General features: G+C 46.2%; 1 protein-coding gene across 10 annotated transcripts in view; it reads left to right on the top strand.

The window, feature by feature from the left end:
• The window catches only part of Cramp1 (cramped chromatin regulator 1), a 48568-nt gene that overhangs the window by 15925 nt on the left and 15606 nt on the right, over positions 1–17037 (top strand). For all 10 annotated transcript variants that reach the window (XM_087570211.1, XM_087570209.1, XM_087570208.1 and 7 more), the window contains 8 exon segments: positions 1859–2012; positions 4653–4736; positions 6684–6732; positions 11260–11345; positions 11553–11676; positions 12606–12687; positions 13211–14386; positions 16699–16876. In XM_087570211.1, the coding sequence (XP_087426337.1) occupies positions 1859–2012; positions 4653–4736; positions 6684–6732; positions 11260–11345; positions 11553–11676; positions 12606–12687; positions 13211–14386; positions 16699–16876 (1933 nt within the window).

Below are 17037 nucleotides of genomic sequence, written 5' to 3'. Positions count from 1 at the left end.
CCAGCTTTGCCCAATTTTTGTTGTTCTTGACCCACTTATCATGTTCATAACGAAGTTTAGAACACTGTGTTTCTAGAAATACAGGCTGACTGTAGGGCCCATACTCAAATCCCACAGACCATGTAGTTTGAGAATACAGGTTGAGGAGTCATAAATGAGGCAGTCAGACCTCATAGCAGACTTGTCTGTATCTGTCTCTGTTCAAGTTAACAACTGCTGAGGAGATAGCCACCCAGCCAGACACAGAAACAAAGGCCCAGATGTACCTTTCCATGATAAGCTGTTGTGGTTTTTTTTCCTTTTTATGAGACTTGGTCTCAGTCTGTTGCTAGGCTGACCTCTAGTTCCCCATCCACCTGGCTTAGCCTTGAGTTTCTGCTTCCTGTTAAGTATTTTAAAACAGTGAGTAAGTTTTACATTAAAATAATTTAACTTTTCATTTTGAAACAATTTTGGACTTTAAAAACATTATACAAGGCCAGTGTGGTGGCTCAGCGGGTAGAGGTGTTTATCATCAAGCCTGACTTTGATCTCCAGGACCCGCATAAGCAGAAGAACATGACTGACTACCACAAGTCGTGCTTTCCACATTTGTATTGTGGTACATGCATTCCTATGCACTCATATACATACACACATTCAAAAAATAAAAATGTAAAACAATTCCCTGGCAGTGATGGGTCCTTTCTATATCTAGCCTAATTAATTGTACATGAGATTTGCAACAGATGTGATGCAGAATGGACCACTGTTTTGAGGTGATGCTTTCCAAGTCCTTCTGAGTATTGAGACCCGCAAATAGCACCTTTTGCAGCATCTTTCTTACATTAGTTTAAACAACCTGGCTGCTACTTACCTAGCACAGCAGTCACTGTGGAATTTGTCTAGTGACAAGTCTTGTTTCTATTGCTCTATGTCTGAGGATTACAGATCCCTTCTAGAGAAGAGTGTTGTCGACCCCCTGGCCCCATCTTCCCAGTGATGGTTGCTTGTGGACTCCTGAAGGCTACTTTATTATGAGGATCATAGTCCATTTGTATCACTGATTGGTGCCCCCGTGATTTGGGTACAACTTGAAACCAATTTGTTTAAGGTCTCATTTTGGGCAGTTCCAATTATTCCATGCTTATCTGACAAACACCTTGCAGCCTGGAATTAGCCATTTTTTTCAGAACACTGGAGTTCTCTATGAAAAATGTATAGGCAGGTATGGTGGCACAGGCCTTTAATCCCTGCATGGGAGGATGCCAGCCTGGTTTACAGAGGGAGTTCCAGGACAGCCAGGGCTATACAAGAAACCCTGTCTTGAAAAACTATGAATAAATGAAAGAAAAATTATATCTGGGTTCTGGGGTGCTGTTGGCACATGGTGCTCTCAGTGCCTCTAACTAGCTCTTCGAGAGCACCAGACAGCTGGCTCTCTGTCATCAGCACAGGGACACACGCTCCACTCTCAAATCCTAACCTCACCCAGATTTCTCTCCTAGGAGGGATTGGTCCTGAGATATGGTCAGAACGCTTCTGTTTGGTTCTATCCCAAGGGCGTGTATGAGCAGCTTCTCTGATCAAACAGCAGGTAGTTTTGAAGAGTGACCCTCCTCTTACTGTGAGGTGGTTTGTGGTGACAGCCGGAGTCTCTCTACCATGGTATCCTCCTGAAAGTTTCCCTTATGGTCCCCTACGGGCCACTAGAACTGTTTGTTCCAATATTAAGTCTCATGCTTTTCTACTGTGAAGCTTGGTTTGTCTTATGCTGTGCGAGGCTGGTCCCCTTTTGACTTTTGATGATGCTTACATTATACCAAAAAGTTGTTTTATTTTTAACTGCCATGCTTTTGTTGTGGACTTTGTTTTCTAGCATGGAAAAGACTTTGAAGCCATTCAGAACAACATCGCTCTGAAGTACAAGAAGAAGGGCAAGCCTGCAAGCATGGTGAAGAACAAAGAGCAGGTCCGGCATTTCTACTACCGCACCTGGCACAAGATTACCAAATACATTGACTTTGACAATGGTGAGTGTTACACAGGCTCACCAGGCAAAGCTGGATCTTTTCAGGCAAGCACCCATGGCCCACTCTCTGTGACCCCATATTCACCTGGCTGCTTACAGCGGGACTTGTATCCTAGTGCTTTGGTTGGTGACAGGTCCAGAACCTATTGGTTAAATTTAATTGTGAGGAAGCCGCCCCATCTGTGTAAGGGTCCTTACTACTGTTGGAGCTGTGTTTTCTGTGTTTCAGTGTCTTTGAGCGTGTTTATGTTGCATGTCATCTCCTGGAGGCACAACACACAAACATCTGCTTGCCCTAGAGAGTGAGGGAGCCCATGACAGACCAGACAAAGCACCAGTACTGGAGTTTGGTGGGCCAATGAGGATTTAGAGGGCTCCTCACAGGAATTTTAAGTGAAGGGTCACTTACAGTAGCAGAAATGACTCAAAGCTTTGTCACCCAAGCCCACCCAGCAGGTGTAACTACTCACCTGAACAGCAGTTGTAGTACACACGGCATGTCCTGCGGTCAGCTCAACAGATTGGAAACTGTTTTTCCACGGTGACTCTGCGGTCTCTGGTTGGGCTTTCCCGAGAGTTTTCTTTACAGTTGCGCTTGTCTGAGAGTAACTCTTGGCCTGCATTGCTTACTCACACACTCTTGTGGAAGGAATCTGGCCTAGGAAGTCTGGTCAGTTTCAGGGTACTGGCTAGAGCTGTTTACTTCCTTTCTTAATGGAGCTTCCATGCAGGAAGTATTTTACCTCCCCCTAGAACATCCTGAGGTAAACATGCTGTCCTAGACTCTGGTTGTCCACTTTCTCTTGACTTTCTCAAAACTGCCTCAGAGCAGAAGCTTCTGGGTCCCCTTATGAGTTTGGGTCCTGAGATAAACTGAACTGTGGGTGTACAAGAAAGCCTGACTTTTTCTGGTCTGCTGGGGTGGATGCTGCTCTGCCAGTGTTCCGGTCGTCTGTATTATAGTCAGGATTTACACAGTCCAGTTCATCTTCAGAGACGTGACTAGATTATCTCCAAATGTTAGTCTAGTTTCTGGCAAAAAGCACCCTCGGTTGAGCACTTTCTCAGTGACACTAGCTCTTCAGTCCATCATCTAACCAATCGTCCTTCCCTGTAGACCTAGCTGCCTCTCCCTCCACGTTTCTAGATTCTCTTCCCGCATTCACTCGGTCCCAGCCCGCTCCATCTCCTTGCACTTTTGCAGTTTCTATCTCAGGCTTGTTCTGTAGATTCTTTTCTAATACTCTTAGTTTTCTAGATAGTGACGTTGCTGACGTAAGAATCATATAGCTGGCATATAGCTGTGGCCACATTGCTCCTTCTTCTGACCCCTGCCTGTGCCGTCATGGTGTCCTTTGGCAACCCTGATCTTCACCTTTGTTGTGGTGCTCTCTTTGCCAAGTCATGCTATTTGGCCGTGATATGCATCATGATACTATAGTTTTAAAAGACAATGCCTATCCCCACCCACCCCACCCCCCTTACAGAGGAACAGAGCTCTGTGGGATCACGCACCCTCCCTCCTCTTGTCTATTCCTAGAGACCCCTCGGATTACATTGTCAGTCTCCACAGCTTGGGGGGAGGAGAGCATCTCTGGTACCTGATCGTTAGCTTCCATAATTCATATGATCATCAGCATAAGAGCTTTCTGCAGACTTGAAGTCAACCCCTTCTTGTTGTTTTTCAGTTGTTAGCACCACTACCATGTGACTACACTGATTTGTTTATATATCTCAGTCCTACTCCAGTCCCTGAGATCTGAGGCTTTGTTCATCCATACCATAGGATAATGAAACGTCTGTGCCTTCCAGATGCACTGTTTATGCACATTTCCTTTTCTTGTTGGAGCTCATAGTACGTTCTGCAAGTCATTCCAAGGCTTTGTGTGAGTGTCCACTGCAGCTGCTCTTGAGAGGTCTTTCTCAGTGAGAAGATGACTCATGAGTTAGGATTTAAAGACTGTTGTGGGTCAAGTTATATCTAGTGTGATGATTGAATGTGTCCAACTTGTTCATCAAGCTCTCCCTTCAGGCACTGTGGATGGTACATGTTCCTTCCCAGGGTCTGTTAAGTCTGAGACTTTTTACATAGGTCAGTATTGCAAAGCATATATTAAAGCAATGTTTTTTTTTCCCCCGTTCCTTTCTCTGCAGAAGCACCTCCTGACCCCACATCCTCTAGGATCTTGGTAGCATCACTTCTTTTAGCTCTATCCCATCAGGGGTGGGAGGCTTCAACACATATTGTACTCCTCCTTCCCTGCGTGGCCACCCAACTTCCTATTGTCTTTCTACGTCCTGTGGAGTGCACCTTCACCACACATGAAAGGCCTTTTATATTGTGATTCTGGCTCTCCCAAGGTTTTGATGGCTCATCATTGGACACACACAGCCGGGGGCTAGCCACTTGCTTCTGTGCTCGAAGCAGTAGTCTCAACCAGGTACCTTGACACTGTCCAACCTTTATAACTGGCTTTCACAATTGTGGGAATCTCAGGGAGATCAGTAACTACGTGTCCAAGGTGATGTGATCTATATGCAATAAGTCTCAGCTCCCTCTATGTTCTTGTACAAACAGGCTGTACCCTGGGATGTCACTGTCCCCTCTACCTAACATCCATCCTTTTTTTTTTTTTTTCAGTGTTCTCTCGAGGGCTGAAGAAATCATCCCAGGAACTCTATGGTCTCATCTGCTATGGCGAGCTACGCAAGAAGATTGGGGGTTGTGAGTACTGCTGCTGTCCATGGGTCATCCTCGTGGGTTGTTATCCTGATCGCCACTGACCCTTAGTGCACAGGAATCCAACTTTTATCTTGAAATTCTTTTGACAACAGAAAAGTTGAAACAGATCTAATGACCATGCCAGTCACTAGGCCTTCCATTAACTAGTGTTTGTTTATGCCTTTCACACACAGGTGTGCTGTTTTCTCACTTCCATTTGACTGTACACTCTTATCCCATACCCTAAGACTTCAACCCTGGAGTACACACCGCCTGTTATGACCATACTGACTTATTTTATCAAACTATCAAAGGGTATAGTCCCCTGCTAACTTCTTGCCTACATTCAGAATCTTTAGAACATCGCCAAGTAATGGTCAAGTCCTTGCCCAGGTCTAGTGCTCCATGTGCAAACTCTTCTGTATATAAAGTGGTTCCATTGCATTTTCCTGCCATGACTGCCCGTCGGAGCCAGCATATGACAGGGCATGCGTTCTGGCTGGATCTCCACAAGGCCTCACCTGACTGCAGCTAAAGCTGCTTGTCCTCATCCAGCACAGGCATCTGTTAGTTGTCATATCCAGGAATTCTCACATTTGCCTGTCCCCTCATCCCCTCCCTTTTTGTTTTTTCATATGTTTCATTAGGTCCTGATTGATTTGTTGGGCTTCCTCCATTTGGATGCCACCTATAGGCCTCTCTGTACAACCTGCTACACACAGGACTCCAGGGCCTTGTTCCTGCCCTAGCTTCTCTTTTCATTAACCCATGTCCTCCTACAGATCTGAGCTCCAGTCTCCCTGATCACACAAGGCTTAAACTGAGTTTGTGTACAGTTTTTTCATGAGTTTGTGGTGATACATGGAGAGGTTGGTTAGTGTTCACATGAGGGCCCTGATGTCCCTGCTCTTGCAGGCCCTTGTCTACATTTGCCCTTCCCGATGTTGTTCTTGCTTTCCTGAAGGTCTATTCCACTTGGGCCCTTCCCTTCACAGTGAGAGTTTCCTTTACTTTCTGTGGTGCAGTTGTACCTGCATTGAATCTTTTCACTCACTGTTCATCTGACAACTTCATTTTGTTTTCATTCCTTTTGGTTTTTTGAGACAGGGTTTCTCTGTGTAGTCTTGGCTATCCTTGAAGTTGACTTGAGAAGCATGCTGGCCTCGAACTTAGTGTTCTGCCTGTTTGCGTCCTTAGTACTGAGATTAAAGCAAGGGCCACCAATCCTAGGTCTATTTTCATTTTTTTTCCTTTCTTTCCTTCCTTTTCTTTAATCATGTTTACAATTTTTCTCCAGTGTCTATCCCGCACTGTCTATGATATAAAGTCCTTTAAGTCCTTCATAGGTATAGTATGTCTCTGACTGCTTTTATAATTTCACTCTTGTCTTGGTTCTCTGCCTGGCTAGTGATTGTGGTCCCTTAATTCCCAAGTCACTCAGTACTATTGAGGAATTTTACAGTTCATATCTCTGTGTCCCTGCCCAGGTTCTTGTGTTAGCTTTTAATTCTTGCTTTCTTGCACAAACCCCTTGAGGACAGTGCTGAGGGCAATGAAACTAGGGCACGAGAGCCATCATTTAGCAGGCCCTCCCTGGGTTTCAAACTATGTACCTGAGAGTCTACAATCAGCAGGGAAGGAAGGCCCAGGACCCAGTGAGGTTCCTGGAGGAAGCATTTATCAGCATCAGGCACTATGGGAGCCTAGCCATGGTTCAGCAGTACCAGAAGGTCAGGGATAATTCCTGGGAGAAGAGCTATCTGAGCACAGAACCCTTAAGAATGGTTAGGAGGAGGCTGTGTGGGTCAGACAAGGCACGGATTCATTAAGATACAGAACATTAATTTGCAAGATCTGGGATCTATGTTTCCACACAGCAAGAAAATGGGAATTTGTGATTGTTTGCTTCTAACTACCCCGTGGCCTCATTTCTTTTTTAAACTTTTAAAGGCATGGATGACAAGAACGCAACAAAGTTGAATGAACTCATTCAGGTTGGGTAAGTACAAATTACTCTATTTACTTGTATTTATCCACTGACCTACAGAAGTTGAGATGAGTGCTGGTTTCTTTCCTTCGTTTTCTTTCTTTTTTTATGCTTGAGCATGTTGCGTATGAGAGCTGTCCTATGAGTTGTGGTGCTTGTGTGGAAGTCAAAGGAAAACTTTGAGCAGTCATTTCTACTGGCGTGTCCGAGATTGAGCTCGGATCATCAGGCTGTACAGTGATGTAGCTAATTTGCTAAAGGAGCCTTAGTACTTCAGTGTGTTGGCTCCTGAGCTGCTGCAGATGGCCTTCCTTGCCTTTTAACACTTAATCTGACCCTGACTTTTTAGCCTGTTGTTTTTGACCTTTTCTGTTGCAAACATCCTGTCTGCCTCAGGGTTGAGTGTGGAGATAGCATCCAGCCTTGTCTTTAGGTTGTCTTCGTGGACTGCCACTCTGCATCAGCAGGCGTGGATGGCATGGTCAGTGTTTTAATCCTCGTGAGTTCTCTTGTGTTCTGCCTGACTCTGCAGTTGGTACATAGGTCAGTAAGATGTTGTTACCCTGAGCTTCTCTCCAGTTCCATACCCACATGGGGTCCCCTCTCAGCTGCCCCAAGACATATCTTTCTTGTGACTCCAAAGGCTTCTGTCACTTTTCCTGGTAGAGATCAACCCTCTTGCCCATACCTTGAATATAAACTTCATTGCCTGGAATCCCAGTCTTTCCAAGTGTCTTACTCTCCATCTTCACTTGGCTAAAGGCTGAGTGCTTAGTCATACCTCCCTCCTGTCTGCCCATGGCTGCCCTCTGTCTTGGGAGTCGCACTGCTCCTGACACTTCTCTTGCAGTGAAGCAGCATCACAAGACCTATTTCTGCCGTGGCCTGCTTGGCATTTTGTGGAGGGCATTTTTTTTTTTTTTGTCTTTGTCTTGTTTTTGTTTTTGTGGTTTGGGGCCCTTGTTGAAAGCTGCTGTGTCTTCTATCTCTTTCGTTGCCCTCAGTTCCCCAAGCCATCCATCCCCTGACCTTGAGCATTTGGTCTGCTTTGTCATTCAGACCCTTCTAGCTGCTGTGGACATAACAGTCTTTATATCTCTTGAGATAGAGCTTCCCCAAGTCTCTAGATCTGTTCTCCTGCTTCTCTCTCTTAGGCCTTAGCTTTGACATTTAGATGACCTTATACATGTTGGAGTGAGCACCTAGGCTTCAGCTAGGTGAACCCTTCCTCTGTTCTTCCTGGGACTGTATTTGTAAACCTTTATTTTCGAAACAGCCCAGGCCTGATCAGATTGAATCCCCGTGGAAGAGCATTGTGATCTGCCAAGATTGCTGGGTAGCCTCAAATACCAATAACATCAGGAATCTGAGGCAGGAGGATCATGGATTTGAGCTAACCGAACAGTTGTGGTATATCTGCTGGTGCTTGGTTTGTTTTAATTTAGGGACCCTGTGTCAGACATTTACAAGGTTGGACAGTGAAACATTTTCCTCTCTACCACTGTAGTCTTATCAAAGTACTTTCTCTGTTCTGAAAATCCACTATCTGCTATCTATCTATCTCTTCCTTCCCTGGTCCTTGGAAATCCTCAATCTTTTACTGTTTCATAGGTCTGCTTTCCTCTGAGCATTATCTGGTTGGAGTCAACCAGTGCCTGTTTAGATTGGCCTCTACAGCTCTGTGAGTTTAACAAGAACGTGAGGGTAGAACACGTCTAGCCCATGCCAGCCGTAGATCACCATAGTGCTATTCTCTATATGCCTTCCTCTGTCAGTCATCTATTTGGAACTGTCACTCACCCCTGAGGTTGGCCTCTCTCTTTGAGAAGTGTGCATAGGAGACTCTCAGGTTCCTCCTACCTCTGCCTCCCAAGAGCAGGGATTAAAAGGTGTGTAGCACCACTGCTATGAGCATGGGTTTTCATTTTACCTGGGCATCCCCTAAGAAGAGATGTGGACATGTATCTGTCTTTACAGGAAATTGTCTTGCAGAACCTAGCCCAGGTGCTCCCATGTTCTCAAGGACTTGGCTTGCCATTGTTTTGAGTTGCACTTCCCTGATGATCAATGACATTGGGCATGTTTTTATTGTTGTTTTAAGTCAGGTCCTTTCTACTTCCCTGAGTTTGTGTGTGCACGGGTGTGTGTCTGTGTGTCTGTGTGTGTGCATGTGCATGTGTGTGTTTTGTTTTGTTTTTAATGCTCATTTCCTTGAGCTTTTTGTTGAAGGAAGTTGTTGAAAAAGTGGCTCTTCCAGGCTTTATCACTTGCTCCTTAGAATATTCTTCCTGGTTCCCCACTGTGTCACCTCATCACTGTTCGCCTGGGATAAGGCAGTTCAGTAATTTTGAGTTACTAGAATGTGGTTGCTTAGAGACTTACTCTCTTCAGATGGAAAGTGGATAAGGAGTGACAGCCAGTCTGGGCTCTTCTTGCTCCTTTAATAAGGCTTTTTTATTCTTCACTTTGCACTTTAGTGTCTTGCGTACGGTCCTGGAGGGTTCATGAGGATAGTTGAACAGATAATGAGTGAGTAGAAGGATGGCTGGTGGAGATGGATAGATGTACACATAGACGAATGGACTGTGTGTGAATGTACCAATAGGCAGTAGATGGGAGAGTGACTGGCGGATGAGGCACATTTACGAGTGAGCGGCATGGGTTAGTGTATGTGTGGGTAGGAAAGGAGATGCGGATATGTAAATAGATGTACAGGAGGAGAATGAGTAGGTAGAGTGTGGCTGCCGTAACATGGGGAATTACTGAGCTTTCTGTGTTGTATGATTGTGTCCACCTTCTGCAGTGTTGGAATTGTCTTATGAGTACTTGCTGAAAGCCCTAACTGTGCATCGTTGTGAGACCTCATAATGGTAAACCCAAGGCATCATCCCCTTCAGGGTATTGGGCAGGGCTTTGTCCTTAGGTGGGTGGTATGGTGAGGTGTGTGCTGTCCTGAGATGTGGTGTGGTTCTTCTCTCCTGACTCTAGCCCTCAAGCTAGCTGTCTTCTACTTTGCACACATCCATTTGAGCTGCTCTTTAATCAAGCATTGTTGTGTCAGCCGAGCCTTTCCTGTGGGTGCTCTGCTCAGAGCTGCTGTTCAGATCTTAGCTCCAGATTTAAGCAGCATTATTTTAGAACAACATTTTTAAAATTATTAATTAGATGTAGTATAAATATATTCTGAAAGAATTTTTTTTCAGATAGTATAAACATGTAAAATCACCATCTACTCCATCTCCCTCCCTCAATTAAAACTTTCCGGGGTTGGGGATTTAGCTCAGTGGTAGAGCGCTTGCCTAGGAAGCGCAAGGCCCTGGGTTCGGTGCCCAGCTCCAGGAAAAAAAAAAAAAAAAAAGAATAACATTTAAAACTTTCCCCCACTTAGGAAATTTACAAGAATAAGCATTTAGCTACAAATAGGAATTCCAGGTAGTATGAGTATGTCATTTGTTCTACATCTTTAGAATCTCCTCGTGTGTATGCTATCATTTTTGGTCAGCTTTCCTCTATACTTATTAGAAATTAAATAGTAAGACTAAAAGCTGCTCTCATAATTGACATGCTCAGAGTTTATCATAGATCAGTCAAAAAAAAAAATGGTTTCAAGCCAGCCATAATGGCCCATGCCTTTCATTCCAGCAGGAGGCAAAGGCAAGCAAGTGTCTTTGTAATCCCATCTCCCTGTAATCCACACAGGAGGACAGCTTGAACATGTAAAATTTAGACGCACCCCACACACACATACTCCCCACCCCTCGGGTGGCTGGGCAGAGCCTTTTTCTTCAACCTAGAACCAAAATACATTGTTTATTCTTTCCAGAATCAAAGCAGTGGGAAGTTATAAGTCAGACTGATGAGCCTTGGCCTCAGCTGTCATGTTCATACCTGTTCAATCACTGTCTACAAAACAACTGCCTTTTCTGAGTGCTTCGAGAGTGTTCATCTTTGTTTGGGTAGCCAAACAGTGTTTCTGTAATGTGTGTAATTGCTAATCTATGGCAGCTTCAGCAAACAGACCTGAGCTGGCCTAAGGTCTTGAGCCTGTGACACTTCATTGTAACTGCATGTACCCTTGTCCTCCTGTGTAGATTATAGGGGGATGAAGTTACACAGCTGTGGCAGGTTGCTCATAAAGAGTTCATGAAAAAGTCCTGTAAAGGTAGGTAGGCAGGTCATGTGGAAGACAGATAGCGGAGGCTCTGGAGCTTCTGTTATAAGGCTCTAATGATAAGGAATGCTTGGAGATGACTGAACAGAACAGCTCTTCAACAGTGAGCTTAGTTGTATATGACAGTCAGTCGTCATGCTTTGGACACAGTTCACTTCCCATAAACAGCCCATGTCCCTTGGGTAGGAACATAGCAGGCATCTAAAACTCCTACCTATGCTTACCATCTGGGGTGACCTGTACTACCATGTAGGTAGTACGGGATCGGTACTCACCAGGCCTCTGTGCTTGCCACACCAGACCTGATAACCCTTCATCTCTTCCACTCACAAGAAGTCCTCAGAATTGCTTGCAATTTCTTTCCCCAGAGCTACCACAGTACGTTATAAAGGGAGAAATCTCCGGATCAAGGCACCCATGTGCCGGGCCCTAAAGAAGCTCTGCGATCCAGACGGTAGGTATCCGGGAAAGGGATAGCCTGGTTCTGCCTTTGCAAGTACAAAGTTCACCATATTGAGTTTGACCCTTGCTAGGATTCCTCTGTTCTCCTTTTTTCCAGGCACAAGGCTGTTTCTCATTTGCCTGTGTTTTTCTGGCAAAGTGTTTTGTTTTGTACCTTGAGGTTGGTCTGCACCGGGCATTTATGGTCTCCTTTTCTCAGGTCTGAGTGATGAAGAGGACCAGAAACCAGTGCGCCTCCCCCTGAAAGTTCCTGTAGAATTACAACCACGGAACAACCATGCCTGGGCACGAGTACAGAGCCTGGCCCAGAACCCACGTCTCAGGTGACTTTCTCAGGGAATTCTAGAGAAACAGATTTTTGTCCTCACATGAGGACAAGGTATGGAGTTGACATTGTCATGAGAATACTTTGAGTTGGAAGGTAGTCTTCAGATCCTGAATTGTAATTCTACCAGGCAAGTTAAAAAAATATCATTGTTACTGCCTGCAGAACCTTTATCGTTGCTGTAGAGCTCCTATGTTTCTTACTGGTTCCCTGGAGATTTTTGGTTAATTTACAAAGCACTGCCTTACCTTTAGTCCATTTCCCATTTACAGTTTGTTAAGCTGCAGTAGAGTTCATACCATATTGAAAGAGCTGTATGTTTGCATGTTTGCAGTTAAATGTCTTAGAATGTTGTATACTCTCTATCTCACCCAACTTCAGTGTATTGTCGTCGTCCCATGTGCTGTTGGCCACCACTTTCTCTAGTGCTCATCTCGCTCCCAGCTGCTGTCTGGAGTGCTTTCTATTTAGCCTCTTCAGGACTCCTCATCTTAAAAGACCACGAGAGTCTGCTCCATTCGGCATCTCTTATTGGCCTACTGAGATTGATCTGTACTACAGCATGTGTCATATAGCATGCTTCATCTCCTCTACATGTGCATTTTATTTTAGAACTAGTTTGGGGTAGCTGCATCCCTCTGTCTTTGAAGACAGCACTGACAGAGGAGGTGATGATGCTTTGAGTGCTCACATCCTGGGCGAGCACTTGCACGGAAAAGGGCTCCTAGACCTCGCTATTATTTATAGCTTTGTGTGAACCTACAGTGATTTCAACAGACGGGACGCAGATTTAGGAATAGGAGCTGAGATACTCTAGATCCCCCTTCCAGTATCTACTGCTCTGTCTTGTGGTTTTGGTACAGGCAGTCATTGGAACATTAGAGCGCTTCCAACGGTGGCCTTCTATAATCTTTTCTGATTTCCTAGGATGATTGTGGAGCTGCATCGAAAAGTCTCTAGCCTCATTGAGTTCCTGAAGCAGAAGTGGGCACTCCATGAAGTACGAATTGTATCTTTTTTCAAATGAAGCAGACCCTCCAAACCTGGCAGCTGTTCCTGCTTGAGAATGAGGTCTTGTTTTCTTCTCATTTGCTGTGGGGCTCCTTGGGAGTCCAGCCCTCCTGTGCTTAGGTAGAGAGTCCTGACTTTGAACTACTTGTACCAATTGTACTCAGGCCCACTCACTTCTCCACCCATCTGGTCCCAGGTTGTGGCCTAAGTATCAGTAGATGTGGGATGTGGGGTGATATATACATACTTAAGCCTTCTTTGTGTCCCTGGTTGTTTATTGGCCCTGCTTGTTTCCAAGAATAGTTTCTGTCATCAGGTGTGAGTTTCCTGAACACACTGAATGCCTGAGCCAGCAGTTTCGTAGTAGCTTGAGGAAAGTCCCTAGGTGAGCTCCAGGAATATCAAGGGATTGGTGTGGCTCCTAGTTAAGAAGACCTTAGTCTGAAGTCCATAGCTCCTGACTGAGGAGCACTTTGGTCACAGTGTAGTTGTTTGGAGTTGCTCCTTGACAGTGTGCCCAGCGGAAGACACTTGAGGAGAGGCAGCTGCAGGGCTCAAGCACAGTGCAGACCCAGGAGAAGGTGGCATTGCACCTGTTCCCAGGCGAGAACTGCACACTGACACCACTACCGGGTGTAGCCCGTGTGGTACACTCCAAGGCCTTCTGCACTGTACACTGGCAAGAGGGTGGCCGGTGCAAACAGGGCACCAAGGACACACACTCACTGCCTCCAGCTCAGATCCTGGGCATCCAGAGTGGACAGGGAATAGCCCGGGGCCAGCTGAAGTGCCAGAGGAGCAGTGCTGAAGGCAAGGGTGGGGGACGACCCCTTCCCACTGCAGATGCTTCACAGAGTTCAGGGGAAAGTTCCCCTGAGAGTGCTCCTGGAGAGGGAGCAGCTCCAAGTCTGAGCAGCCCGGATGTCCCTGACAGGCCCTCTCATGGGCCCCAGGATTCTGGATCACAGCTTGAGAAGACCCCTGGGACAGCCCTTACAGTGGGTAGGGACAGCCCTACTCAAGAATCTGGGGCCCTGCCGTGTTCCTGCGGCCAGCCCCCAGACTTGGAAGATGAACTCTCACTCCTTGACCCCTTTCCCCGATACCTGAAGTCTTGCCATGATCTCATCATCCCAGAGCAGTGCCGCTGTGCAGACACACAGTCTGGGAGAGAGCACCCTCCTCTTGGCAGGGTAGCTTCCCCAGAGGCCCTCCTACCCATCAGCAGTGAGGTTGCTGACAATGCTCCCCCTGGTCCGGACCCTCAACCTGGCAGCGATACTCAACCTGACACCAGGCTTCAGTCAGATACTTGTACTAAAGAGCTAGTGAGTGCATGTCCTGAAGAGTCCCAGGAGAAAAGCAGCCCCTCAGAACCTCTGTTGTCTCAGGGACAGCCTGCTACCAGGCCTTCCAAGGAAGTCCCTGCCAGCCAGCTGGCCCAGCAGCTACGTGAAGAAGGCTGGAGCTTGCAGACCTCTGAGAGCCTCACACTGGCTGAAGTCTACCTCATGATGGGCAAGCCGACCAAACTGCAGCTGGAGTATGATTGGCTAGCTGTGCTGGGCCCGGAGAGCCAGGCACCCACAGCACAGGGACAGACTGCCCTATCCCGCTCCACTCCCTCAGCCCTCCACCAGCAGCGCCTCCTGAACTGCCTTCTGAGGCTCATCTCTACTGAGGTCCACCCCAAGATGGTGAGTGGTTTAGACCAGCTCAGGACCCCAAAGGAAACATTTACCAGGGCTGTGGGTCCTTTACCCCATGCTGATGGTGAAAGAGGCCTCGGCCTCAGCACTGTGGAGGTAACTAACCTGAGTAGGTTATTGGAATTAGCAAGCTATGATGAGACAGACAGCAAGTTTAAAAGACTTCAAATTTGGCCTTTTGTGGAGAGATTTGGTATGGTCTGGTGCGCAGAGGAGGCCAGGGCAAACCTTTGAGTCAGTGGGGAGGTGAGAGGCGCTCACCTTGGCTTCAACTGAGAGGTAAGTGCAGCAGTTTGCAATGGTTTTGTGGAAGATGATGAGCCAGAAGCACTGCTGAGGCACCCAAGGTAGGCTCCTGGCCAGCGGCCTCAGTGCCAGGCGCTCTCGGGAGGTTCATCCCATCATCTCTCCGCTTCACTATTCTGGAGGCCCAGAAAGGAACATTTAATCTGAAACCAGTCTGGACTTTAAAAAAAAAAAAAAAGGCAGGGGTTATGGGGGTGTGGGTGGATTCCAGAAGATAACCAGGTTCCTTTTGTGACTTAATGGGGGCTGCTGAAATTGAAGACTTTGTTTGGGTCAGAGATAGGTCATCTGTTCTTTGTTTCCCTACTTTTTCAAGTACCCCAAGAGCACTGAGACTCACTGGCCAGAGTCATTTGAAATGCTCAGGCCGAGGTAGAATACTACTGTTCCCAGAACCTAGATTGCCAGTAGAAAGATGCAGGGAACAGGGACAGATTGGCAGGATTAGACTGCAGTGTGTGCTTGGGCAGGGCAGATGAGGCAATAGTGAGTGAGGACCTGGGTATAGTAAGACAGGGTGTGGGTGCTTCTGGGAAGAGTTCAGAATTGAGCATCTGGTCAGGTCTTCCTGAAGTTGTTGAGGGCCCCAGAATAGGAACAACAACAAAGAGGTGGAATGCCTTTGTGAGGCTCACGGACTTGAAGCTATCTATTTTCTATTTTATTTTTTTGCTGTCAATTTGTGTGTTAAAATGTGGGTACTCAAATGCCATAGCACATATGGAAGTCAGAGGATGATTATTCGGGAGTCAGTCTCTCCTCCCTCTTTTTTGAGGCATTTGTTGTTGCTTTGTTTTGTTTTGTTTTGTTTTCCCCTACACTTCACTTCTTCTCCAGGCTTGTCACCTGGGACCTTCTGGTCTGTTCTCTTATCTTATTGCAGGAGTTCTGGGATTATGAATGTGTTCCCCATATCCAGCCATTTGCATGGTTTCAGTGAATCAAACCTAAAACCTCAGGCTTGTTCATGAAGAGCTTTTAGCTGCTGAGCCATCTCATTGGCCCCTGAAGCCATCCCTTAAAGGACTTTGGACACCCATGAGGTTGGGAGCTAGACAAAAGGCTCTTCAACTGTGACCAGTTTCAGGCATGACCATTTCCTCTCTATTCACAGTAGTAGAAGTTAGCATGATTGTCTCTGGCTAGCTTTTTTCCATGGCTTTTTAAAAAGATAAGCCTTTGTCCTTCTTCCCTATGCCATAACTCTGCTTAGAGTAGATAACACCAGACTGTGGGTCCCTGTCCCGTTTTTCTGCCATACATCTCGTCTCTTTTCCCTACCACATCCAGCCAGTGGAGGCTAAGATCTCCTGAGGAAAGAGATGAGTTGCTTCAGTGAATCTTTCACTCCCTGAGGATTCATAACTGCCCCTCTCCTTTTACTTGTATTTCTTAAAGTTTCTCATTGTTCTTTTTTAAGATGCTTCACCACATACCCCAGACTGTATGGCTTCTCATTCTGTAGATCAGGTTGGCTCAATCTCATATGAATCTGTATGCCTCTGCCTCAGAGTACTGGATTAGAAGTGTGCATTCCACACATCACTTAGTGATTTGACTTCACTGGAGAATTAGAATTAGTGAGGTGTAGCTCGTGTTTATGATCCTAACACTTGGAAGGCTAAGGTGGGCAAATCACTAGAGGTTTGAGGCCAGCCTGGGCTGTTTATTAGACATATACCAACTAAGGCTACAGGGTGAAAAAAAGAAACTCTATTTCAATTAAGACCTCACCACCCACAACTAGAGAGATAGCCCAGCAGTTAAGGATGCTTGCTGCTTTCCAGAAGACCAGAGTTCAGTTCCTAGCAGTGGTGTGGATGTGTGGGATGTAATGTGTATCAGGGTGGTATGTATGTGTGTCCCTAAATTTACAAGTGACTTTAGGGCATTCTAAAGTTTTGCCACCATGGAAATGGATGTCCTTAGGATACCTGTGTCATAACCATTTTCTTGAGCTGAACCTTTGTAATTTTTGGCTGGTATCTTTCTAGGCTTTTGAAGCTAACACAGCATCAACAGCTTCAGTCAGGCCCACCCAGGAGGAACAGTCCACAACCCCACCAGGCAAGGTAGTGACCATCAGCTCTCGGAGTCCCCGCTGTTCTCGAAACCCATCTACCCTCCGAAGCAACAAGAGCTTCCCATCTGGTTCTGCACCTTGCTCCCCAGGTATACTTTTAAGAGTATCCTGATGTCTTTGGTACTGTGTCAGAACTGAACACATGGTCCTGCTGTCTACCACCCGTGGTCTAGTAGGCATAGTAGAGGGCAAATATCACCTCCATTGGGGATGACAGACACAGGGGATTGTTATGTGATAAGCAGAGGGT

The sequence above is a fragment of the Rattus norvegicus genome, chromosome 10, assembly GCF_021556685.1.
Source record: "Rattus norvegicus strain SHRSP/BbbUtx chromosome 10, alternate assembly SHRSP_T2T, whole genome shotgun sequence".
Lineage (NCBI taxonomy): Eukaryota > Metazoa > Chordata > Mammalia > Rodentia > Muridae > Rattus > Rattus norvegicus.
The sequence above is the reverse complement of the archived record's forward strand: the minus strand, read 5'-3'. Positions and strand labels throughout refer to the sequence as shown.